The sequence below is a fragment of the Gracilinanus agilis genome, chromosome 2, assembly GCF_016433145.1.
Source record: "Gracilinanus agilis isolate LMUSP501 chromosome 2, AgileGrace, whole genome shotgun sequence".
Taxonomy (NCBI): Eukaryota; Metazoa; Chordata; class Mammalia; order Didelphimorphia; family Didelphidae; genus Gracilinanus; species Gracilinanus agilis.
Genome location: NC_058131.1, coordinates 349242164 through 349267480, shown reverse-complemented (window position 1 = coordinate 349267480; position 25317 = coordinate 349242164). Strand labels below are relative to the sequence as shown.

The 25317-nt window shown below is 45.9% G+C and overlaps 2 protein-coding genes across 2 annotated transcripts in view; one reads left to right on the top strand and one right to left on the bottom strand.

Moving 5' to 3' along the window:
- Positions 1 to 4136: 4136 nt before the first annotated feature.
- NECAB3 (N-terminal EF-hand calcium binding protein 3) overlaps positions 4137 to 25317 on the bottom strand; it is a 32959-nt gene continuing 11778 nt past the window's right edge. The window contains exons 6-13 of the mRNA XM_044661601.1: positions 10379 to 10515; positions 9730 to 9857; positions 9365 to 9444; positions 8406 to 8462; positions 6070 to 6182; positions 5713 to 5790; positions 5081 to 5172; positions 4137 to 4213 (exon numbers count right to left, since the gene is read on the bottom strand). Of these exons, the coding sequence (XP_044517536.1) occupies positions 4185 to 4213; positions 5081 to 5172; positions 5713 to 5790; positions 6070 to 6182; positions 8406 to 8462; positions 9365 to 9444; positions 9730 to 9857; positions 10379 to 10515 (714 nt within the window). The 3' untranslated portion in view covers positions 4137 to 4184. The remainder of the gene's footprint in view (positions 4214 to 5080; positions 5173 to 5712; positions 5791 to 6069; positions 6183 to 8405; positions 8463 to 9364; positions 9445 to 9729; positions 9858 to 10378; positions 10516 to 25317) is intronic.
- On the top strand, positions 20350 to 21247 carry C2H20orf144 (chromosome 2 C20orf144 homolog). Its single transcript, XM_044661602.1, has 2 exons — positions 20350 to 20475; positions 20864 to 21247. The coding sequence occupies exons 1-2, from the start codon at positions 20350 to 20352 to the stop codon at positions 21245 to 21247; spliced, it is 510 nt and encodes a 169-aa protein (XP_044517537.1).

Here is a 25317-nt window from a genome sequence, read left to right as displayed (position 1 = left end):
CACTTCCCTTCCCTCTCTACACTCACTGAGGACCTCCCTCACTTCACCCATCCCACCCCTTCTGCCCAGCAGCCCAATGGGAGCTTCTTCCTGCCTCCACTGGGTTGGGTGAGGTGGGGGTTAGGGCATACCTGGCACTTGTGGGGAGGGGAGGGGCACAGCACACAGTCTGTGCAGGTGGGGGGTGGCAGCAGGGCCAGACACTTCATCTCCAAAAGGTTCACCATCACTGCCCTAACCTCTCACCCCAGTCCCCAACCTCTTCATCCCTTCTTCCCTCAACCCAGCCTACTGCCTTGGAGCCTCCTATTACTTCCCTCTTACTTCAACAGTCACCAGGTCAAGGTATTGCTGGATTAGACCAATGCCCAGGTTGCAGAGCCTCAGGCACTAGGCCTCTGACCTACTCGATCCCAACCAGGACTAGAACCTTTTACAGCAGGCCTCCAGGTTTCCAAGACCAAAGCCTCAGACACCACTGCCTTCAGAATATCCTTCAGGAACGGGGTCTCTGACACCAGTCCCCATATTTCCCTTCTTCCCTGGTATTTGAGATATCTAAGTTGATCCTTGGTGCCAGCAAGATGACAGAATTAGACATCTGGACACCTTCTCTTCCTCCTCTCCCCCCACATCCTCTCCTGGAGTCTTCCACTTTTTCCCATCTATAAGGGTTGAAGATGAGATGGAGGTGTCCAGATGGGATGACTTTGCGGGAGCCAGAAGGGGAATTGAGGCCTGGCTTTCCAAGGCCCCACTCTTCTGGATATCCTGGCTTGTGTTTGTGATAGTTGTTCCCTACATGGGATTGCAGAGGGCTGGGAGAGCCCTTAGAAATCACCTACAAATAAGGAAACTGAGGCTGAGGCCCAGAGACATTAAGCGAGCTATCCGAGGATCACACAGGTTATGTAACAAAGTGGGAATTCAAACCGAGGTCTGAGTGCAAGGCGGGAGTTTTTGGCAGGGTTCCCCTCTTCTCTGCCAGATTTCCTGTGTCTGTAGGGTCTGCTTCAGGAATTCTCTCCTTCCCCAGCACCTTCTACATAGGAAGGAGAAAAACAGGGCTCGTTCTCTGGGCCTTTCAACTCAGACTTGTGATTCCAAACTGTAGAGAATTTTAGTGGAAGGCTAGAGGGGAGCGCTCTGCCCTGGCTCCAGGAGATGCCACCCCCTGAGACGGCACAGGGTCCCCACAGGCTCCCTTCCTCTCCCGACTTTCCTGTTCTCTTCTTTGGTGAGAAGTGATCTAATGTGGGAGCTAGACAGCAGGCCAAGGAAGCATGGAGGGAGTGGGGCTGAATCATGGGGTGCAACAGACTATTCAGGAAGACCTGAGAGAGATGCCTGAGGGACAGAAGAGGGGGAAAACAAGCGACTTGAACCCTAAAAGCCTTTATAGGGTGTCCAGGTCCACACCCTGTGAGTTTATCTGAACCCTTGAACCTATGTCTTAAGCCTCTCAGAGTTTTGCACTGGCGACCCCAGCAGCCTGAGGATGAAGAAGAACATGCAGGAAGAGGCTTTGGGTTCTTGTAGGAACAAAAGGTCCTAGGTTCCCTCTGAGCCCAGTGGGCCAGGGCCAAGTTGGAGCATCCCCTGGTGGTCATGGGCCCTCACTGCAGTTAGGAGGTCTCTTGGAGATCAAACTTCAGAACTGGAAAGGCTGAGACAGGAGCTTGAGGGCCTTGGCCATGCAGGTCATCTAGGCTCCTTGCCACTGGTCCCAAAACATAGCGCCGGCACTCAGTACGAGAACTGGACCGGATGATCTCCGAGATCCCTTCCAATCTAAATCTGTCAGGAAGTCTTCCTAAGGCACATCTAAGCGTTTCCTTTGCCTGCCCAAAGAAGCCCCAGTGGAAGGACCTCTCCTGCCTCTGGGATAAAACACAAGCCAACTCGTTAAGCATTTCAAGCCTTAGCCACCAACTGGACTCCAGGACGATAGGGCATTTCCTTTACACAGAGGACCGCCAACCTGGCTTTATTGTCATTGTTCTTAATACTAATATTCCACTTCCCATCTCAGGGACTTTGCACATGCTGTACCCCTGGAATCCTTACCTCTGCCTTTCAAAATCCCCCAGCTCCCTTCAGAATTCAATTCCAAGGACAGTGATCTACCACCAGGCAGGCAGTCACTGGTGCTCCTGCCCCCAGAAATTATTTCTTCATATATTTTTGTGGGATTAAATAATTTGCAACGGTTAAAGTGCTATATAAATATTACTTAATATTTTAGTCATATCTAAGCAATACAAAGGTATTCTTTTAGACTTATCACTCCCCCATGGAATATAACCTTTTTTGAGGGGAGAGTGCCTTGACAGAGTGGGCAATTAGAAAATATTTACAGAATATTTCCAAACCCATTTTATAGATGAGTAAACTGAGGCCCAATTCAAGTGACTTGCCCAAGGTAACATAACAGGCAGCAAGTCCAGATCTTAGTCTCCAAATAGAGCCTTTTCCTCTGCTTCTTATTTGGTGAATCTAATATATTGCCAAGATGCTCCACAACCTGGTAGGGGTGAAAAGCAGGGACTACATACAAGGGCCTGGGTGTCTCAATTTACAGCCTAGGAACTTCCACTTTCTGCTTGAGCAGAATCTTGGCACCTTTTTTTTTTTTTAACTTTTCCCTCCTTTCCAGATCCTCTTCTGAATGCTGAGACTTTCCCCCTGCCTGATTGGGAGAGGACTCTAGGTCCCATTCAAAATGACTCCTTTAGGGGGCAGCTAGGTGGCTCAGTGGATTGAGACCCAGAGACAGGAGGTCCTGGGTTCAAATCTGGCCTCAGACACTTCCCAGCTGGGTGACCCTGGGCAAGTCACTTGACTCCTACTGCCCACCCTTACCACTCTTCTGCCTTGGCACCAATACACAGTACTGATTCCAAGATGGAAGGTAAGGGTTTAAAAACAAAATGACTCCTCTACCCCAGCTGATTCCACCACCCTGACCAGCTATTTGCCTTCCTCCTCCCTGCTTGGGAAGTGATTCAGTCCCTTTGCCCTCTGGGATCTGCCCTCTGTGGGTGTATAAGCAGTGTTTGCTCCAGAGCACAGCATTGCACACGCTGTAGCACAAAGGGGTCCTCTGCCCCTCCCGGGGCCCAGCCACACAGGGCCAGCGTGAGGGAAGGCTTAGGTCACCTCTCCCAGGCACTAAGCTTTGGTTGTGCCGGAGAGGGAGCCCCCTGTCTCCCAGGGGCTGCAATATGGGCTTTGGGACCCCCGACATCAGGCTCCTCCATGAAGCCTCGGAGAAGAAAACGGAAGCGCTTCCAGAAGAGAGACAGGAACCTTTATTGCACGTGAAGCGGGAGCCGGTGGCCAAGGGCATCACTGGGCTCCTGCTTCATGACTCAAGTCCTCAGCATTATGGCTACTCATGCAGTTACTTTTATCCTAAAGATAGCTGCATGTGGGTGGTACAAGGACATGCAAAGCATATGCAAATTGCATGCAAATTAGACAGTCATCCCCTCCCCAGGGAGAGATGGGCAGAGCCCTTGCTCATCCCCCTCCCCCCGCTGCCATATATACACACACTCTGCGGCAGGGCAGTTCCAGCAGCAGCCTGAAGGCCTGCACCCTGACCTCCCCCCAGATATTGCCCCATGGCCTGGTATGTCCCCACCAAAGTCTTCAGCCACACTTCTGAGCCCTGGGCAAAGCTATGGAGTCACCAGCTACCCCTGTGAAGAGGCATGAAGCAGCCCGAGGCCCCTAGAGATCATGGAATGCAGCCTTTGCCCCATTTTACAGATCAGGAGCTTGAGGCTCATGGAGCAGAAGTAACTAACCCAAGGTAACACGGCCAGGTCTAGAACCCAAGACTCGTACCTTCTATCCCTGAGTTTTCCCCTGCATCATGCTGCCAGTGAAAATCCCCCCACCCCCATACAGATACACTATGGAAGCCCACCATGAGCAGCCTGGGACCTGGGACAGAGGGGATTGCTATTCAAGGTGGCTCGGAGGAAGGCTTCGAAAAGGCAGCAGCCTGGCCCGGAGACCCCTCTGTCCTAGACCATGGGCTCCTCCCACTCTCCGGCTCTTTCGAGTCCACACAGAGCCAAGTCTTGGTGGAATCCTTCGGGGCTCCTGGGGGGCGGGGAAGAGGCAGCACTGGGCAGAGGCAACCTTCATCCTAAAACCAGGGGCTGGCCCAGGGTTCAGTTATTGTTCATGATCCACCAGGATGCTGGAAAAGGAAAGTCGAGGTCAGATCCTGCCTCCCTAGGTCCCCTCGCTGAGATAAACCAAAGCGCCAAGGGAGATAAATTCAGAGTTAAGGTTAGGCCAAACCAGGCAGCACTGTGGGAAGGAAGGGAGTCCCCACCCCAAAAACAAACCCACGGGGTTCCTGAGCTCAGAGCCTCCCAATTACGGTTACCTCTGACCCTCCTTAAGGCATCATGGCCTAACTAACTGCAAAATCTCTCCCCGATTCCCTCTCATCCCGTCCATTTCTTTGGTCCTTCACCACATCTCTCCTCTACTGTTTTTGTTTTGTTTTTAAACCCTTCCTTCCTGTCCTACTCACAACTCGAAGCCAAGAAGGGCAAGGACTAGGGAAATGAAGTTAAGTGACTTGCCCTGAGTCACCCAGCTAGAAGTACTGAGACCAGATCTGAACCCAGGTCCTTCCGACACTTTATCCACCATGCTACCTAGCTCCCCTGTATGACTGTTAATAGCCCCGGCTCCGCTCTGGTCAGTGGCACGTAAGCCCCTGCTCAGTAACCTGGACAGCCTCTTTAAGGTTAGAAGAACTCTTGGTGGGAGCCCAGAGATGGGGTCTGCTCCTAATTCCCTGCGAGCTTGAGCAATTCCTTCCTTTAAGTTCAGTTTCCCCATGGATAACATGGGACAAGGAGGCATTAGCTCTAAATTTCTGTAAATATTCCTGATGTTGGTATTCAAGGCCCTCCACAATACGATCCCCATCCTACCCTCCCTGTCTTATTTTACACTGTTCCCTTCCATGTAGTCTGGTCTGTGTACAGGGGATATTGGGGCAACAAGGCCCGGGGGCTTGGGGATTACGGGGACGGTGGAGTTGACTTACCCGGAAAGAGCATGGTGGTCAAGATCTCCGGAGTCTGCAGGTGGTCAATGAGAACCCTCTGAAAAGCCTTGGAACAGCTTGTCTGTGAGTGACTGTGAAGCATGGAGGAGTGTTGCAGGGGGAACATGGGTTGGGTGGTTTTATCCACTCCTACCCAGCCCCCAACACTGGACCACAAATTCTCTATTCATGTGCCCCAAAACATGAATCATAGGATCACAAATCTAGAGTCAGAAGGAACCTCAAAGGATATCTAGTCCAACTCCCCATTTTTTAATATCCTTACCTTCCATCTTAGAATCAATGCTATGTGTTGGTTCCAAGGCAGGAGAGAGGTAAGGGCTAGGCAATGAGGGTTAAGTGACTTGTCCAGGGTCACACAGCTAGGAAGTGCTGTGTCTGAGAACAGATTTGAACCCAGGACCTCCATTTCTAGGCCTAGCTCTCCATCCACTGAGCTACCCAGCTGCCCCCTCCAACTCCCCATTTTAAAGAAGAAACTGAGGCCCAAGGAGGTTAAGTGACTCACCCAAAGGCACAGTGTTGAAATAGAGGTGATAATTGGGCCCCAATCTCTCCCTGAGGGCATCGAGGTCCTCTTCATGGCCCTCCAGCCCCTGATGAACACTCACCTTTTCCAGGAGGCCTCGTCCTTCCAGAACTCAAACAGAATGAAAGTGGCTTCATCTGGCATCTTCTGCACTGACACACTGGAAGAAGGGGCCAAAGTGTGCATGCAAGGGCAGACCCTGAGGGTCTGGCACTTCTATGGATGCTCAGGCCACACCAGCGGCTGCAGCACCACAGCTGTGGACAGCTACCCTCCTGGCTCCCAGCTTTCTGAACCCTGGCTCCATCTCCCCTCTGGCCTTATAAGGGAGGCCACTGAGTCTGGAGGACTCCATCTGTGCCCCCTAGGCACTAATCTCAGCCTTCCCAGAACACACCTGTTTACCCTCCACTACCCAAGCTCAGGCTGAGGGACTCACTGGAGGCAGCTGTTCTTGGCACTTGTGAAGTCTGTGTAGCAGCAGAGGGCACGCTGGAAATCCTGCAAGGCACCATTGGCCACCAAGACCCGCCTCTGCACCACCAAGATGTGCTGCTGAGAGAAGAGAAAACAGCTCCAGAGCCATGGGGCACTACACTACTACAGGGAGGGGGCACCTGATCCTATCAAGTAGAGAAGAGCATCAACACAGGTCTGGGAGTTTGAGCAATAACAAACAATCCTGGGGGCAGCCAGGTGGCTCAGGGCATTGAGAGCCAGGCGGAGAGATGGGAAGACCTGGGTTCAAAGCTGGTCTCGGACCTTCCTAGCTGTGTGACCCTGGGCAAGTCATTTAACCCCCATTTGCCTAGCCCTTACCGCTCTTCTGCTTTGGAACCAATACACAGTATTGATTCTAAGATGGAAGGTGAGGGTTTAAAAAAGAAAAGGAAAAAGAGGAGAGGAGAGGAGAGGAGAGGAGAGAAAAGAAAAGAACACTACTAAAGCCGAGCCAGTAATGACCAGGAGGGGAGGGACAGGGGAATGGTGAAGAGGGAGTAATGCAGTGGGAGCAATGATTAGAAGATATTCCAACTACAGCTGCCAGGTCCCCAGAGAATCCATCCCACATTCCCACAGGGATTAAGCAGAGGACCTTCCCTAGGAGAAGAATGCCAAGCCAACAGGGCCTTGGGGGAAAGAAAGGGAGGAACCCGATGAGTTGGCAAGACCTTAAAGTACAGGTTTGCAGAAGGACTCAAGAGTGTAAGGTACAGTCTGGACCACTGTGGGGAGAAAGTATGCCCCCTCTCACCTCATTCTAGTGCCCTGAGACAAAGCCCCAATTGTTCCATCCTAGCAATGACTCTTAAAGGAGCCAGTTCCACTGACTTTAGTAAAGAATGAGGTAGGGGAGGCACAGCTTGTTAAAGAATGCAGGAAGTATGAGGTAATGAAAGCCAAAGATGCCCAGATGGGGGTCAGAAGAACTGGATACGAGTTCTGGTTCTACCATTAACTAACTCTATAACAATATTTATATATTAATAATATATATTTAGCTAATATAATATAGCTAATATTTATATAGCATTTACTATGTGCCAGGCACTGTGATGAGCACTTTACAATTAATTTTCTCAGTTGATCCTCACAATATCACCCTGAGAAGTAGGTGCTGTTATCTCCATTTTACAATTGAGTAAACTGAAGCAAATAGACACTTATACTAGCTGTGCGACCCTGAGCAAGTCACTTAACCCTGGTTGCCTCAGTTTCCTCATCTATCAAATGAGCTGGAGAAGGAAATAGCAAACCACTCCAGGATCTTTGCCAAGAAAACCCCAAATAGATTCAGAAAGAGTTAAGACAGGCCTAAGGCAACTGAATGACAACTCATAGGATCCCAGGCCATAAAATCCTATAGCTAGCACCATGTTTCTCAGGAGCCATCTATAGCCCTACCTGCCATGTACAAATGGGGAAGCAGAGGTCAATAGTGGAGAGATGATTGGTCATAGTTCCCATCACCAGGACGTGGGGAAACTTAAGCCCAAATAGTGTGACCCCCTCCAGTGACTCAGAATCCCACACTGTTGGAATGAGAAGGGGCCTGGGGCTACATATGGGGGTTGCCCACTACTCAAAGCCTTTTTATATCAGTTATATTTCATTGGATCCTGATAATAGCCCTGTGAGGCAGATACTGCAAAACACATGAGTATGTATTATTGTGTGTGTGTATGTTTTATATGGCAGACAGGGCAAGCGAGGTAGTGCCATAATGCACACAGCACTGGGCCTGGAGTCAGGAAGATTCATCTCCCTGAATTCAAATCTAGCCTCAGCTACTTCCTAGCTCTGGGGACCTCAGGAAGTCATTGAACCCCATTTTCCCTCAGTTTCCTCATCTATTAAAATGAGCTGGAGAAGGAAATAGCAAATCACTCCAGTATTTCTGCCAAGAAACCGCCAAACACAGACATGACTCTGAACATGGCTGAACAACAATATGACACACAGTTGGGGGTTAATAAAGGCTTGATTAATTGAATGGGGAATCACTTGAATTCGACAGAAAGTTAGTGGCAGAGCCAGGTCTAGAAGCCGGCTCTAGATTCCTAAGGGAATTCTTGTTGAAGGGGAGATTCTTGGTCATGAATAAGTTGGATGAGGTGCCTTCCAGTTCTGTGAGTCAAGTAATAGGGATCCCATGGTTCTATAACATGGCTGAACATCGAGCCACCCCTAGGACTGCCATCTGCTCCTGTGGACATCTATACCCCACCCAAACACTCCACACTGCAACTTGGGAGCAAGTCACCAAGGACTCACCGAGTCAGCTGCTTTGCAAACTATGGCTTCTGTTAAGGGCTCCAGCCGAACCGTCTGCTAAGGAGAGAGAGAACGGGAAGCAGGATTGAGGTGAAAGAGATGGAGGGATGAAAAGCCAGAGAGAAGGTCAGGAAGTATCTGAAGGAACTGGGGATGTTTCATCTGGAGAAGAGTAGACCTGGGGCTGGGATTGGGATGGGAAGGGAATACATGAAACCTACGTACATACAATATATAGCGAGATATCACAGAAAAAGAGGATAAGAATTATTCTTGACCCCAAATGACAGAATGAGGAGCTATGGGAGATGGGGGAAATAGGAAGAGAGAAGAAGCTCCTGAGAACCAGAGTTCAAGTCAACATAAGGAAAAAACTTTTATAAAAATGGATCTAGGGGGCAGCTGGGTAGCTCAGTGGATGGAGAGCCAGGCCTAGAGACGGGAGGTCCTAGGTTCAAAGCTGGCCTCAGACACTTCCTAGCCGTGTAACTCTGGGCAAGTCACTTCACCCCCATTGCCTAACCCTTACCATTCTTCTGCCTTGGGACCAATACATAGTGTATTGATTCTAAGACAGAAGGTAAGGGTTTAAAAAAAATTGGATCTATCCAAAAAGGAAAGGTATGTACTGCCTTGGAAAGTAAGTGGATTCTTCTTCACTTGAGGTCTTCAAGGAGATGTGGGATGACCATCCATTTGTGGGACACTGTGAAGAAGGGATTCCAAACCATGTACAGGTAAGGACCAGGTGCCATTTGAAGTCCTTCTAGTTCTGAGATTCCATGACTTTGGGATGATGGAGAGATCCTGCCAACTGTCTGGGGCTTCTCTTTGGGACCCCTGCCTGGCCTCATGCCTATGGGTAGCATGTAGAGATGGGCAAGGTGGCCTTTCACTGAGCAGAGCAGAGCTGGGAAGAGTGGGGCCTGGGGCTGAGCCAGTTCCTATGGGCCAGGTACCTTACACTCCAACTGGTCTATGAGCTGCTGTAAGCGATTCACTTGCACCGTCCAGTGACTGTCAGTCTCCACAGATAGCCCTGCATGTGTCAAGGAGGTGGGAGAAGGCTTTGAAGTCCTGGGCCCCCATACCTCTCAGGTCATCTTTCACTACCTACCACCCTCCACCACCCCTCCTTTCTCCCAGCTGACCCCCTTCTTCCCCACTCAGGCAGGGGAACCTGGGAGATCGCATAGATCTGCACCCTCTGGCTTAGGACAGGACCTGAAATAACTTAAGGGAGGGGAGAAGAAGGCCTGGCAAAGGAACCATACATGAGTGTGTGCTTGGGAGGCTAAGCTAGATAACTAGGAGGCCCACCTACCTGTGTTCAGAATTCCACAAACTGGGATGCTGGGAGACAGGCAGATGCTCCGCGTGGCCCGGCGCCCAGACCGCCTGCCAGCCCGGGGCCGGCCTGACTCCTCTGCTTTCTGCATGAGCACATCCATCCTGTAGGGAATAGGCTTGAGGCCCCCATAGCTGAGTCTGCAATTCCTCCCTAACGCTGGAGACTGGCTCATGGACCCAAAGGACAACAGCAGCCAAAGCGAGTGGTTCTCGGAGCCCTGCATCTATGGCGTCCTAGCTCCCTGGACCCAGAGCTGCCCAGAGACGTCCCTCGGCCTCCCCCTGGGGTGATCAGCAACCTTTTCTCAGTCCATCAAAATCTCTGCCTCTCTAATCTAATTCAGAACTGTTGAAGGCCTTCCAAGGCCTTGAATCCAAGGCTGGATCAGCAAGTCTAACCATCTCTTTTCAGAGAAAAAGAAACTGAGACACAAAGAGCTTTGCTCAGGGTCAGACAAGTAGTAAAGCTGGAACTTGAAGCCAGGTCTTCTGGCTACAATTTCAGGGTTTTTTCTGCCCAAAGGCTGCCTCTTCTTTTTCTCCCTCCTTGGTTCCCTCACTCTTTTCCAGCCCTGTGTGCCCCCCCCCCCATCTCCACCATCAGGACCTCTTCTCTGACTTACCGGGGGCCGCCCACCTGACCCTCCAGGGTGTCTGAGGCTCCCTCCAGGGAGCCCTGCAGGGCCTGCAGCTGATCCACTGTCTCTCGGAGGAGGAATCGCATGACAAACTGGTCCACTTTGGATGCATGGTCATACTCCTGGAAGGGGTGGAGGGAGGGGAGCATGGCAGTCATCAGTCCACCCTCCCTCCCCTGAGACAAACCTATTTAACCACACATGAGTGCACTCAAGTGCACGCACGCACATGCACACATGCACACAAAGTCTCTCTTTCTCTAGACAACAGCATTGTTTCCTGCTTCTGTGCTGAAATATGTCCTTCAGTTGGGGAATGGCTGAACAAATTGTGGTATATGCTGGTGATGGAATACTATTGTGCTCAAAACTGGAGAAGTTCCATGTGAACTGGAAAGACCTCCAGGAACTGATGCAGAGCGAAAGGAGCAGAGCCAGAAGAACATTGTACACAGAGACGGATATACTGTGGTAAAATCAAATGTAATGGGCTCCTGTGCCAGCAGCACTGCAATGACACAAGACAGCTCTGAGGGATTTATGGTAAAGATGCTACCCACATTCAGAGGAAGGACTGCAGGAGAGGAAACACAGAAGAAAAACAACTGCTTGAACACTTGGGTTGATGAGGACATGATTGGGGATGTAGACCCAAAAAGACCACACCAATGTAACTATCAATAATGTGTAAATAAGTCTTGACTGACCACACATGTTAAAACCAGTGGAAATGTGAGTTAGCTCTGGGGGGGGGGGTGAAAGGTAAAGTAAAAACATGAATTCAGCGCTGAAATAATGTCAATAACTCACATTTCCATGGTATTTTAAGGTTCCCAAAGCTAAAGAGTAAGTACAAGTATTATTATACCCATTTTATGGAGGAGAAAACTGAGGTCCAGAGAGAAGTGAGACATAGTAGGCAGAGTCAAAGTCCCAGGTTCTTGTAATAACTGAATGACCGTGAAGAAGACACAACCCCTCTGAACAGGGTTGTTGTGAGAAACGAATTTTGTACACTATTCAGTGAGGCATCATTTACTTAGGAACTATCATTAATATAGGTTATGAAAACCATCTATTCTAATCATCCCATTTTCAAATGAAGAAACTGAGGCCCAAAGGGAGAGGAGGGCCTTGACCAATGTCAACAGCTCATGGGAGAATCAGGAACAAATTCCAGGTTCTCTACTTCCAAAGACAGCACTTGTCCCATTCGACATTACCATCTCCCCAGTGAACTTCAATCTGGGGATTCCTGGGGCCACCTGCCCAGCCTGAGCATCTCTATGCCACTAGGGGGTAGCTTGTACATCTCAGGCAGGCCTGGCTGTCCCCATTAGGTGGGGAGCAAAGAGAAAACAGGAAGGATGGGGAGGACTCAGGTGTGAGGTGAAACAGAGGGAGAAGCCTGGGCCTCACACAATGGCTCCTGGGCAGAAGGGGCCATTTAAGCCTGTAGGGACTGCCAGCCTTCCTCAGGGCCATCCCACTGAGCCAGGAGACAAAGAAGTCACAGCACTGGGCCCACAAAAAGGTCAGAACTGCTGGGAGCAGTGGGAGGCCCCGGAAAGCCCCAGAAATGTAGCAGATGAGAAATTAAATCCTCCCACCTCCCCCCCCCCCCATCTCCAGGGAAAAGAGACATTGAGGAATGGGGGGAGGGCAGAGGGAGAGAAGATGGGATGGAAGGGAAGGGAGGCAAGGCTGTGTGTGAGAAAATCTGTTGAGGAAGAGAAGGCAGATGGAGTCTGCCCCTAGGATTCTGGGCTTGATCCCCAGCTTTCTCCCTATAAAGCCAGGAGGGTATATTCAGGCCCAAGGCACTACAGGAAAAGGACATCAGCATTTATCTCCAACCCCTAAGCCAGGCAAGTATATTAGCGACTTCTCCTTTGGCATCTTTGTGCCCTGTTGCCTTCTTGGGCTTTATATCCTCTCCTCCGTCATCCCACCTTTATCATTTTTAATCCTTACACCTAGAACCTCCTAATCCCCTCTCCCCTCTTTCCTGGTTGGAAAGGCTAAACCCAACCACCTCTCCCCTTCTCTCTGGCCACAGTTGCAGTATACAGATCCATCTCTCCCCATGCAGGTGCTCACTTATACCTGTACACATACATCCAAAATGCAGTTAATCTCATCCTGCTTACATTCTCACTTATACAATCTCTCTGCACAGGGAGCAGGCTGGGTAGCTCAGTGGATTGAGATCCAGGTCTAGAGACAGGAGGGTCCTGGGTTCAAATATGACTTTAGACCTTTCCCAGCTGTGTGACCCTGGGCAAGACACTTAACTCCCATTACTTAGCCCTTACCGCTCTTCTGCCTTGGAACCAAAACACAGTATTGATTCTAAGATGGAAGGTAAGGTTTTAAAAAATTTTTTTAAACAACAATCTCTCTGCACACACATGTGTGCAAACACACCAATATCTTCACCCATAATGCATATATACTTACCATATTCCAAACACATAAAATATCTCCATGTACAAACACCCTAGACTCAAAGTCCAATCTTCTTCCTTTATACAATAAACATACCCCCCAAACATATATCTCTCCATACCCATCCTTGCACATGTACCCATATACCCATATCCTGACATTATCATCTTATATCTCATCTCTCTTCCTTTTCCCATTGACAAGCTCCTAGAAAAAAATTTTTTTATTTCATATTTCATTTATATCTGTTGCATTAACTTTTCTACTCACTCAATTCTCAATTCTTACAATTTAGCTTTCTGCCCCACTGAAATTGCTTTCTCCAAAATTGCCCAACAAATTCTTGATTGCTAAATCCAGTGGTCTTTTTTCAGACCACATCCTTCTTGACCTATCTCAGCAGCACAGAACTCTTTGGACACATCAGTACCTCCCACTTCCAGAAATTTCTCTTGGCTGAGACTTCAGGACACTACTGTCTTTTGGTTCTCTTCTTATCTGTCTCTTTTGCGGGCTTATCATCTCCCATCCACTACGAGGAGATGTCCCCTAGGGCTCTGTCCTGAGTCCTCTTCGGTTGTCTCTAAGTACTTTCAGTGATCTCATCAGCTCCCATGGGTTCAATTATCATCTCTGGCAAGATGACACCCAGCTTTCTATATACAGCTCTAATCTCTGTCATAAACTTCAATCCTACATCACCAACTGCCTATTGCAAATGTTCTCCTGGATGGCAGGTTGGCATCTGAATCTCAACATGTCCAAAATGGAGCTCATTAATTTCTCCCCTAAACCCACCCCTCTTCCAAACTTCCCTATTTGTACTGAGGCCATCATCATCCTTCCAGTCCCTGAAATTTGTAACCTCAGAATCATCCTCAAACTTATCCCTCCTCTCCATCATTAATTCTATGACCACAAACTAACTCAGATCTGTTCCCTTTAGACCCTTACTACTGTAAGAATTTAAAATTTAGGTTTTATGCTAATATGAGAATTCTATGGTAATATTGTGGTCACCAATTTAAAGATATTATAACTAAAGTCAAAATGACCTTTTAGTAGCTTTATTTACAATGAGGTGGAAAGAGTGAAAGTGGGAAAATGTAAGAAGACAGTAGAGAATTATCTAGCCCAGTGATTCCCAAAGTGGGCGCCACCGCCCCCTGGTGGGTGCTGCAGTGATCCAGGGAAGTAGTGATGGCCACAGGTGCATTTATCTTTCCTATTAATTGCTATTAAAATTTAGAAAAAATTAATGTCCAGAGGGCTAAGTAGTATTTTTTCTGGAAAGGGGGCAGTAGGCCAAAAAAGTCTGGGAACCACTGATCTAGCCTATCACCCTAAGTGCTGCTCTGCTGTGGGACTCAACCCTGGCAGGGCTTCACCACATCCCTTGTCCCCCACATGGATTTTCCAGTAATCCTCAGCCAGAAGTCTGGTGGTGTCTTCAGCAAGGGTTCTACCAACGCAGCCTCCTCCAGGAAAGGAAGGTCTCTCTGGAGCTGATCTCTCCAGAAGCCAGGAAAGGAAGACCAGCTACTCACCACCCAAGGTGAAGTCCTCCAACATTGAAGTCCAAAGGAGAAGATCCAGGAGCAATCCTCCAAGAAGCAGTTCCAAGAGCCAAAGTCCCAGCTCAAAGTGAAGCCAAAGACCAAAGTCCCTTGGACAGGAAGTTCGGGACTTTTTAATAGTCCTTTTTTCACATCATTTCCTGTCCCTTCCTCTACTTTATGGGAACCAACTGCAGTCTTTCAATTTGCTTAGCACTGCCCTGGGGCAGGGCAGTGGCCTCTGGAGTTGTCACCCACTTTAGCAAGTGACTTGCAAACACTCTTACTTAATATGTTATGTAGGGGTGTTTAAGTTTTTGATTGATTAACTTAAAAATTGCTGACTGATAGGCAAAGAAAGTTTGGTTCGCTCTTCACACTATTTCTTGGATAAACTATTTCAATAGCCTCCTAAATTTCTCTAATTCTAGTCTTTCTCTCTCTCCCTTCTTCTCCCCCTGTCTGTCTCTGTCTCTCTCTCTCTCTCTCCTCTCTGATCAATCATTTTAACATTTCTCAAAATGATCTTCCTAAAAGCACACCAGAGAGAGAGTTTTGCCAAGACAGCAAAGTAGGAAAAAGTAGAGACAAGTTCCACCCAACATGCCTCCTCCACAAAGATCTAGAAAATGTACTAGCCTGAGTCTTAATTGGGAAATCCAAGAAAAATAATCATAGTGAGTCATATTTCTAACCCAAGATAACATAGGGAAACAGACAAGTCTAGAAACACTGGGATGAAATTTAGCCAATAGCATTCTCTACAGAGCATTCCAGAAAGTAGGAACCGAAAGAGGCCACAGGCTATAACCAGAGAAAGGAAAGATCTCAGAACCTTGTGAAGGCTGTAGAATAGGTGCCATCTAGCAGACTGTGCCATTTGCAGCCCTGTTGGGGATCATAAATCCAAAACCGACTGAGGAGGGGACCTGTGCTTGGAGTAGCATTTCAAGGTGAGGAGTTGTTGCTGACTGTGTACAATGAGGAGCAAATTCAAAAGCAAACAACAAACACAAATCAAGACAACTCTGAGATATCATCTCACAATTATCAGATTGGCTAAAATGGCAAATGGATAAAATGAAAAATGCTGGTGGGGACGTGGTAAAATGGGGACACCAATACACTGTGGGTGGAACTGTGAACTGATCCAACCATTCTGAAGACCAATCTGGAATTATGCCCAATGAACTATAAAACTGTATATAACTTATGGTCCAGCTATACCACTATTGGGTTTATTTCTGAAGGTGATCAGGGGAAAAGGAAAAGAACCTATATGTTCTAAAATATTTATACTTACAGCAGCAGTCTTTGTAGTGGCAAGCAACTGGGAAATGGCTAAACAGGTTATGGCTTTTGATTGTGATAGAACACTGTGCCATAAGAAATGATGAGCAGGTTAATTTTATTTTTTTTTAATCCTTGCTTTTTGTCTTAATATCAATTTAAAACTGAAGAGTGGTAAGGGCTAGGCAATTGGGATTAAGTGATTTCCCTAGGATCACACAACTAGGAAATGTCTGAGACCATATTTGAACCCAGTTTCTCCTGACTTCAAGGCCTAGAACTATATCCTTTCTGCTACCTAGCTGCCCCTGAGGAAGCTAATTTTTTTTAAAAAGTGGAAAGACCTACATGAAATATGAGGAGTGAAAAAAGCAGAACCAAGAGCATTATATACAGCAACAGAAATACTGTTTGAAGAATGGCTTGTGTATGCCTACCACTAGAGAAAGAATGAATAAATAAAAACAAGCAAGACATAGTTTTAGATAGACAATTTTTTTTTCAAAAAATGCCTTCTCTACCACAGGGAAAGGAAAGAGATACCTGATAATTTTAATGTAACAAACTATTTTTTAAAGCAAACAATAGTTGTATGGATCTAACTCCACCCAACAAAATGGGAGTCTCAGATCCAGCCTCCAGCCCAGTGTGAACTCTATAGCAGAATAATAACCAGGGCAGATATCCCATACCATTTGGGAGCCTAAAGTTCTATTCTTCTGAACCTAGTTTTTTGATAATGACTGAGACTGGCAGCAGTCTACTAAACATTCCAACCTGAAACGAGCTAAATGGGGTATCTCTCAGATCCAAATCCAGGCCAGTGAAATGAAGAGCTCAGGCCAGGGTGGGTCAATGATCAGACTCTGCACTGGTTCAGACTGCTTTGGGAATACTAAAAGTTTTTAGGTCTACAGCCTCAACTATCCCCTGAGAGCACGGAATAACACTCAAATAACAAAAACGAAAACAAAGAATCCCACTATAGAGAACTATTAGGGTGACAGGGATACTCTGGACACAAACTCAGAATCAAAAGAAAATAAATAAAACATCTATAAGCAAAGTTTCAAAGAAAAATACAGTTTGTGCACAAGCTTGGAACAAGAGATATAAAACCCTACCCAAGAAATTCAAAACCTCTAAAACCTAAAATGGAACAAATTAGAGTCTAATGACTCCATGAGACAACAAGAAATATTAAAACAAAGTCAAGACTGAAAAGATGGGACAAAATATAAAGTAATTCAAAGCAAAACCAACTGACCTAGAATACAGAAGAATTTAAGAGTAATCAGAATACCTGAAAAGCCATGACCAAAAAAAAAAGAGCTTACAAATCATATTTCAAGAAATCATAAGACTACTCAATTCTTAGAAAGTGAAGGACCTGAATAGAACTTTGGAAAAGTTACATATGATAGACTTTGAGATTTCTGGATAGAAATATTAAAAAAATACTTATTTCAAAGCTGTGTGTAGCATCTTCACAAAAATTGGCTGTGTATTAGGGTACAAAATCTTAAACACATTTTACAGACCACAATGCAAAAAATATTTTTTCAATAGAGGTATATTGAAGTTTAAATTTAAAAATTAATGGGAGACTAACTTAATTGCAAGAATAGGTGGCTCAAAGAACTAATCACAGAAACAATAAATAATTTCATTAAAGATGATAATAATGAGACAACATATCAAAGTTTGAAGGATATAGTTCAAAGGAGTCCTTAGCAGAAATTTTAAACTTCTAAACACTTTCATCAAGGAAAAAAAAAGAGGCAAATTGGGCACTCAACTAAACAAACTAGAAAAGCAACAAATTTAAAACTCCCAATACCAAAACTAAAATTCTTTAAATCAAAGAAGAGACTAATAAAATTAAAAGCAACCAGTAAATTCACCAGTAAAATTAGCAGCAGTTTTTTAATCAATAAAAAAGATAAGTCAAAGGAGAAAACTAAAGACCAATATACCCAATGAATATTGATGCAAATTTTTAAAATAAAATATTCATAAGGAATACAGCAACATATCATAGAGATAATACACTATATGACCAGGCTTGATTTACAACAGAAATGGTAGGCTGATTTGATACTAGGTAATCTATAAATATAATGCAATAAATCATTAAAGTATTTGATACTGATTAGGAATCAGTGGTGATTGAAGCAAAAAGCACTAGTATTTCATAAACTCAAAGATCCCAGCCAGTACAATTAAAACTCACTATTTGGTTTAAAAAATATTGTTGGGGGAAATAAAGTCTGGCAGAAACTACATATAAATCAACATCTCACATTATATACTCAAGAAAAGCTACAAATTAGTATATGACTTAAATATAGAGACACATACCTATTCTAAACACACATCCAGTTATCTTCCCCACACAGGCACACGTTTCACACATACATATACACTTTACCCCAAACACATACTCCTGACCCTTACCCTTACCTCTTCTGACCTAAATGTATGCTTAGACAACATAACCTTGAATAATCATTTCTCCTCATACATGAACATACATGAATTGTGTTCCTTTCATGCACAGTTGAACTTTAGCTACACATGCACACATGTATAATCAATCTCTCTACACATACTTAGGCACGATCACGCATTTACACACAGCTCGATAAATCCACATCAATATCTCCACATGCCATAAAATATACCAAATATTGCCCCACATACATTCAAGTTAACAGGCATTTATTAAGTGCCTACTGTGTGTGCCAGACATTGGACTAACTAGGACACAAAGACAGAAAAGGATCAGAGCTTTACAATTAGAAGGGACCTTAGAGGCCATCAAGTCCAGTCCTCTCAATTTACAGATGAAGAAACTGAGCCTCAAGAGTGGTTAGATGACTTGCCTAAAAGTCACGAAGCTATCCAGGATTGGAGACAAAATTTAGACTCAGGTCTTCCAGACTCCAAGTCTAATCTCCTATCCACAATGCCAAGTGGGTAATAGTCCTTGTCTTCAAAGAACTTATGTTCTATTGGGCCAAGCCATGTGCCTCTATCTTAATGTCTCCATATACACTTCCACTATTCTCCCTAAACAAACACTGAATCTCTACATTAAACACAAAACTATCAACCTCTGCCTTCCAGGAACATGTAACCCTACCCTCCTACGCACATACATAAAATACCCAGTCCAGGCCCTTACACATAGTATTGATTGACTCATCAATTGATATTTAGGTGAATATAATGGAAAATTATTGTACAATAAGTTATGTGAATTGGAAGAATTCAAAGAAACATGGAGTCTTATGAACTGATGCAGAACAAACATAACCAGAACCAAGAAAACAATATATAGAACTACAAAAAATATAAAGGAAAAGATCACTAGAAACTCCAAGTGATAGAAAAACCAATGAAATCTCTGAGAATGGACTGTTGACATATTTAGAAGGTGAAAGAGACCTTAGAGGGTATATAATAAAAACTTATTCCTCATGACAGAAAAGTGAGTGGCTTTTAGGATAGAATATTGCATACACTGTCAGACTTGGTCCCTAAATTGATATCAATTTTCAGCAAAACCATCTTTGTCACTAGGGAAAGTTTAGACTTCATTCCTCTCCATGATCTGCGTCTAACTCGCTAGGCTTTCTCCCTTTCCACAGAAACTTCCTTGTCCTAGAAATACACTCCATCCCTTCGAAATTTCCTTCTGGCTGGTTTAACACATAACCATTTGGCTGATTCTTCCCAGAACCTTCATTTTCAGGGGAAAGCCAGGCCAGTGATGACTGCATTCTCTTGAGGCTTAAATCCTGAGTCTCCAGACCTCTACCAGGCCCCTTTTTCTTTTACCTTTCCTGTCATCACTCCTTTTTCTGTTTCCTCTTCTGGCTTTTCCTCATTAGAAAGCAAGTTTCTTGAGGTCAGGGATTCACTTTCTTTTTGTGTTTGTATTCCAAGAGGAGTGCCTGATACATCATTTTTTAGTTTGTTTGGGTTTTTTCAATCACGTCAAACTCTTTGACCCCTTTTGGGGTTTTCTTGGCAATGACAGTGAAGTAGTGTGGCATTTTCTTCTCCAGCTCATTTTACAGATGCAAAGTGAAGCAAATAGAGCTGTCCAGGGTCACACATCACAGCTTGCAAGTGTCTGAAGTCAAATTTGAACTCAGCTCTTAACTCCAGGCCTGAGACTCTTTTCTACTACACCAGCTATCTTCCCTGACACACTGCTAGCACTTACTAAATGCTGGTTGGCTTGACTTAAGTGCCTGGAAAATACATTTTAAAAAATACTAAGAGCCAGAAAGAAGCTTAGAGATTGCCTAACCTCACCCTATCATTTCACAGAGCGGGAAATGGAGACCTGAAGAAAGAAAGGGAGCTACCAGAGATTATATAGTCAGTAGTATAGCTAGGGAAAGAGTGTGGGCCTTTCTGAATCTCCATCCAGAGTAAAGGAAGAAAGAATCTTCATGGAGGAAAAGACAGGAGGGAAGAGAACTCCAGATGGTCCTGATGAGGTCGTGCCTAATGAGGTCACAATATCCCCTACCTGGGTTGTTAGAGGGTGAAGACAGAGGATAGCCCAGAGGGCAAGGCAAGGCTTAGGATGGGTCCTGGACCATAACGTGAGCATATACGGAGCCAAAGCCACGGCTGCTACCCACAATGGGTAACTACAACTCGAGAAAGAAAAGCAAGGCTCCCAAGCAAGGACGGAAGGAGAAACCTCCAGATATGGAGAAGGCCAAGAAGAAGAAGCCCTTCTTTGGCCACTTGAAGAGAAAATCAAGTGTGAGTGTCCAGGAGAGACCCAGCCCACTGATCCACTGGGGGAGGCTGGAGAATACCCTTAGCTCCTGGTTCCTGGATCCTTCCCAGGCCTGGCCTAAAGATGAAAATTCTGTGCTCTTACCCCATACTTAGGAAGGGACACAATTTGGCCCACAGTCTGCCCCCTTGGATTAGTCCCTTCCTCTCCCATCCCAGGTTTGATGAATTTCTCTCTGTCCAGGGATAGAGAGGTGAGAAGTCTTAGGAGTTCACCAGAAACCAGCCACATTAATCCCTAGGTCCTGGTGGGTTCCAACCCTTGGGTTTTTCCCCTCTACACAATAGAAAAGGGACCCAGCCTCTGATGGAGGCAAGAAGTCTCACCAGCTTTCTTCTTCCTTTTCCATAGCCCAAGATTGTGCTGCTCCTGCCCTTGGACAAGAGGAACCAACTGGCAGAGACCAGCATACCCCCTGGACTCTGGGCAGGGAGGCCAGAGGATGAGGCTGGGGCAACAGCAACACTAGCAGCCTCCTCACTGAGAGGGGCAGGTGATGGGACCGATCACCGGGAGGACTCTCAGACTCATGAGATGAAGAAGATTTTGGTCTTCTTGCTACTACTGGATGCCCACCTACAAGAGGAGTGGTGGGGAATGGATGGTGGTACCAAGGGTGCCCAGACCTGGCAGGACCTTCACACCCATCTGTTGTCTGAGAATGAGACTGAAGGCGAGGCTGAGGCCCAGCCACATCCACAAAGGCACTGGCACCGGGCTCGCCACCAGTGCTGAGCCTCAGCAGGACAGGCAGGACAATAAAACCATGGAGCATTCAGGTTGCTGGCCAAGGCTGGTGTGTCATAGGGCTGGCTCCAGGTCTGCCCCCCCCACCCCACCCCCATTGTGGAGTCCATGGCACTCAAAGCATGGAAATAGGAGGGGGGTAAAAGGGTGACAGCCACTTATTTCTCTCCCCCCAGAGTTAAGTCAAGGAAGGGGGTGGGGGCGGGCCAACATATAGTCTGAAAATCATTGGATCCTGGATATAGGCCCTAAATGGAACCCAGTCCAACCCCTTCATTTTACAGATGAAGAAATGGCCCAGAAAGGTCGTGAGTTGCCCAAAATTATACTGGCTGTAAAGAAGGAGCTAAGATTCAATCCCAGGTCTCCCAACTCTAAATCTGGCACTGTTTCCTCTCTTGTACAAGTACTTTAGAGACTATCTAATCTAATCCTTTCATTTCACAAGTGAGAAAACTGAGGCCCAGAGAGGAGAAAAGACTTCTATTAACTAGGAGTTAGTCATGGCAAAACTGGGATGGAGAATCCAGGCCTCCTGACTGCTGAGGCTCCTTCTTAGTGCTCTAGTCTGGAGAAATGCTGAAGAATTGGGCAGTTAGGATCTCTGACCCCCCATGAATAAGGCACAGTGGAAGGAGGCAACTGAACTAGCCCAAATGGACACAGCATCCACTATATCCTCTAGGATGGCTTCATTTCTCCTGTCTATACTGTCCTTAGGAATCTCAGCTACTTCCATAGTTTCAACTGTCCTGCTCCACAGATAATTCCCAAATCTATCTCTCCATACATATGTACATATATAAATAGACACATCCAATAGACTTGATATTTCTTCCAAACTCCAAGTCTACAACTCTAACCCCCTGCAGACCATCTTTACTAATTGTCTCATATATCTCAGACTAAATATATACAAGACTGAAATCTTTATTTTGTTCCCTAAAAAATTCACACCTACTCCTGACTCCTTTATTACTGGCAATGGTACCAGCATTCTCCCAGTCACCCAGGCTGGAAACTTTAGCCATCTTTAGTTCTTCTCTATCCCGTTAATTAGTGAAGGTAGGTGGCACAGTAGATAGAGTGTTGGGGCTTGGGGTCAGTAAGACTTATATCCAGCCTCAGATACTTGGTAGCTGTATGACCCTAGGCATGCCACTTCACTCTGTTTGCCTCAGTTTCCTCCTCTATAAAATGAACTAGAGAAGGAAATAAGAACTCCAGTGTCTTTGCCAAGAAAACACCAAATGGCATCATGAGGACTTGGGACACAAATCAAACAACTGAACGACAACCAGTTAATCGCCAGGTCCTTTTGGTTCCACATTAACAATATCTTTACATCTCAGTTCTCTCTTTTCCCACTGTCACCACCTACTTTGGTCCCTCTTTTCTGGCTTAAACTACTGAAATAGTCTCCCTACCAGACTTCTTGCCTTGGTCTAGTCTCTCCAATTCATCCTTTACATGCTGCCAAAATAACCTTCCCAAATACCCAAGTCTGATCATTTTACTCCCCTATTCAAAAAATCTTCAGTTGCGGCAGCTAGGTTACACAGTGGATAGAGCACCAGGCTTGAAATCAAGTTGATCCTGGGTTCAAATATGGCCTCAGACACTTCCTTAGCTGTGAGCCCAATTAACTAGCCCTTGCCACTCTTCTGCCTTGGAACCAATAGTTATATCAATTCTAAGACAAAAGGTAAGCCTTCAGTGGCTCCTATTACCTCTAAGATGAAATGCAAATTCTTAAACTGATGTTTGAGGCCCTCTCCACAATGTGACTCCATCCTAATTTTCCAATCCTGTCTTTATGCTCCTGCTGCTTATGCATTAGCCAACTGGTCTCCTCACTATCTCCCCAAACAAGGCTTTTACTTTCTCAAACCTCTATCTTTGCTTATACCATTCTTCTACCTGGAAGGTCTTCTCTGACCCTATTTGCTTAAATCCCATCAGTCTTTCAAGGCTCATTTTAAATTTCATTTCAATTAAGTTTTCACTGACCACTGCAGTCCAAAGTCCTCTGAAAGATGCCATAGAGCTTATTATTGTTCCTGTCATTGGGCATGGCTCAACCTGCTTTGGAGCTTCAGGCATGATTTCACATTTACCACCCATCTCCACTACTGGAATTCATCTGGGTCTCACCAATGAAAACATCATTAGAACCAAAAGAGGCAGCAGTTGAAGGGTCTATCTTTCCAGCAAGCACCTAAAAGAGTCACACCCTTTCTGTGTAGACAGGGAGAATGGGCCAGAGGGGGAGGGAAGAGTAGAACATGAGAATGAGGAATTGGGGAATAGCATTCTAGAGACGGTGGAGAGGGCTCGATTCTGATAGGCATAGCCCAGTCCTTGAGGTCATAATCCCTGTAGCAGTAGATATTTGCTCCCTCAGATCATTTCTGACTGAGGCATCTCACTTAGACGGATCCTTGACTAGGAGGGAAAAAGGTAAGAAAAAAGGGAGAAACAAGGGAAGGCTATGAGAATCCTGACCCTTGGACAGATTCCAATTCTGACAAATATAAGTACAGGCAGGAGGGCAGCTAGGTAGTACAGTGGATAGAGTACCCAGTCTGGAGTTAGGAAGAACCATCTTCCTAAATTCAAATATGGCCCCAGATACTTACTAGCTAGGTGACCCTAAGGCAAGTTCCTTAACTCTGCTTGCTTCCATTTCCTCATATATAAAATGAGCTGGAGAAGGGAAAGGCAACCCCCTACAATATCTCTGCCCCTTTCCCCCACCAAAAAAAAAAAAAAAAAAAAAAAAAAAAAAAAAACCTAAATGGGGTCATGAAGAGTTGGACACAACTGAAACGACTGAGTAACAGCAGAAGACAAGGAGGGCTGCTAAGTGGCTCAGCAGAGAGCCAGGCCAAGAGACAGGAGGTTCTGGGTTCAAATATGACTGAGACACATCCTAGCCATGTGACCCTGGGCAAGTCATTTCACCCCCATTTCCTAGCCCTTATTATTCTTCTGCCTTGGAACTAATACTTAGTATCAATTTTAAATGAAAGTAAGGGTTTTAAAAAGAAAAAAGACAAGGAAAGGCAGTAGGAGCTGCTTAGGCCCTGGGGGCCAAATAAACAAGGTATAATTCAGGGCGGGGCATAAGCTCCTCATAGGTTGGGTCACAGAAGAGAGTAACTGATGTGATCAGCCCCTAGTTATTGCAGGTAAAGACTATTGTTACCTCAGCACAGTCCTCTGGGCTCTGCTGCTTTCTGCCTAGAAGATTCCAACCCCTCCACCTCTGTCTCTGTCCAGTCACTGACTGGCCCTCTGGCCCAACTTCTGCAATATGGTTTCAGTCCCTCATCACTCAGTTGGAATTGTTCCCTCCTAGCTCACCAGTGACATTTCCTAACCACCAAATTATAGGGTCATGGATTTAGACATAGTAAGGAACTAGTCCAGCCCCTTCATTGTACAGATGAGGAAATTGAAGTCCACAGAGGTTAAATGACTTAGCTAGAGTCATCCAAGTAGTATCAGAGGTGGGATTAGACACCAGAACTTCTGGCTTTTCTTCATCTTCCCTAAGCTTTCTGCAGCTTTTGATATCAACTACTCACCCCTTGGATATGTTCTCCTTCCTTGACTTTGGCAGACACCACAATCTTCTGGTTCTCCTCTTTGTCTAACTTCCTTCTCAGTCTTCCTTGATGATTCTTATTCTCCTAAATGAACCTTGCTTATGGAGTTAAATACCCATGTTTCCCAAGAATCAATCCAGTTTTCATAGGATAGAAGCACAAGGGACTTTAACAGTCATCTGATCTGACCCCATCCTTTTACAGATTAGGAAGCAGAGGACTAAAAAGAGAAAGTGGCTTGTCCAGGATCATAGAGGCACCTGTAGCATAGCACAGAATTCAAGTTCAGACTCTGTCTTCAATGCTCCTTCCTCTGCCCCATCCAACAAGCCTCTTCTCTACCTCTTCTCCACTGGCAATCTCATGAACCCAATAAACACACAAGCATTTTTGAGTGCTTTTGATGGAGCAAGCACTCTGCTAGGAGCTGGGGACACAAGGAAAGGA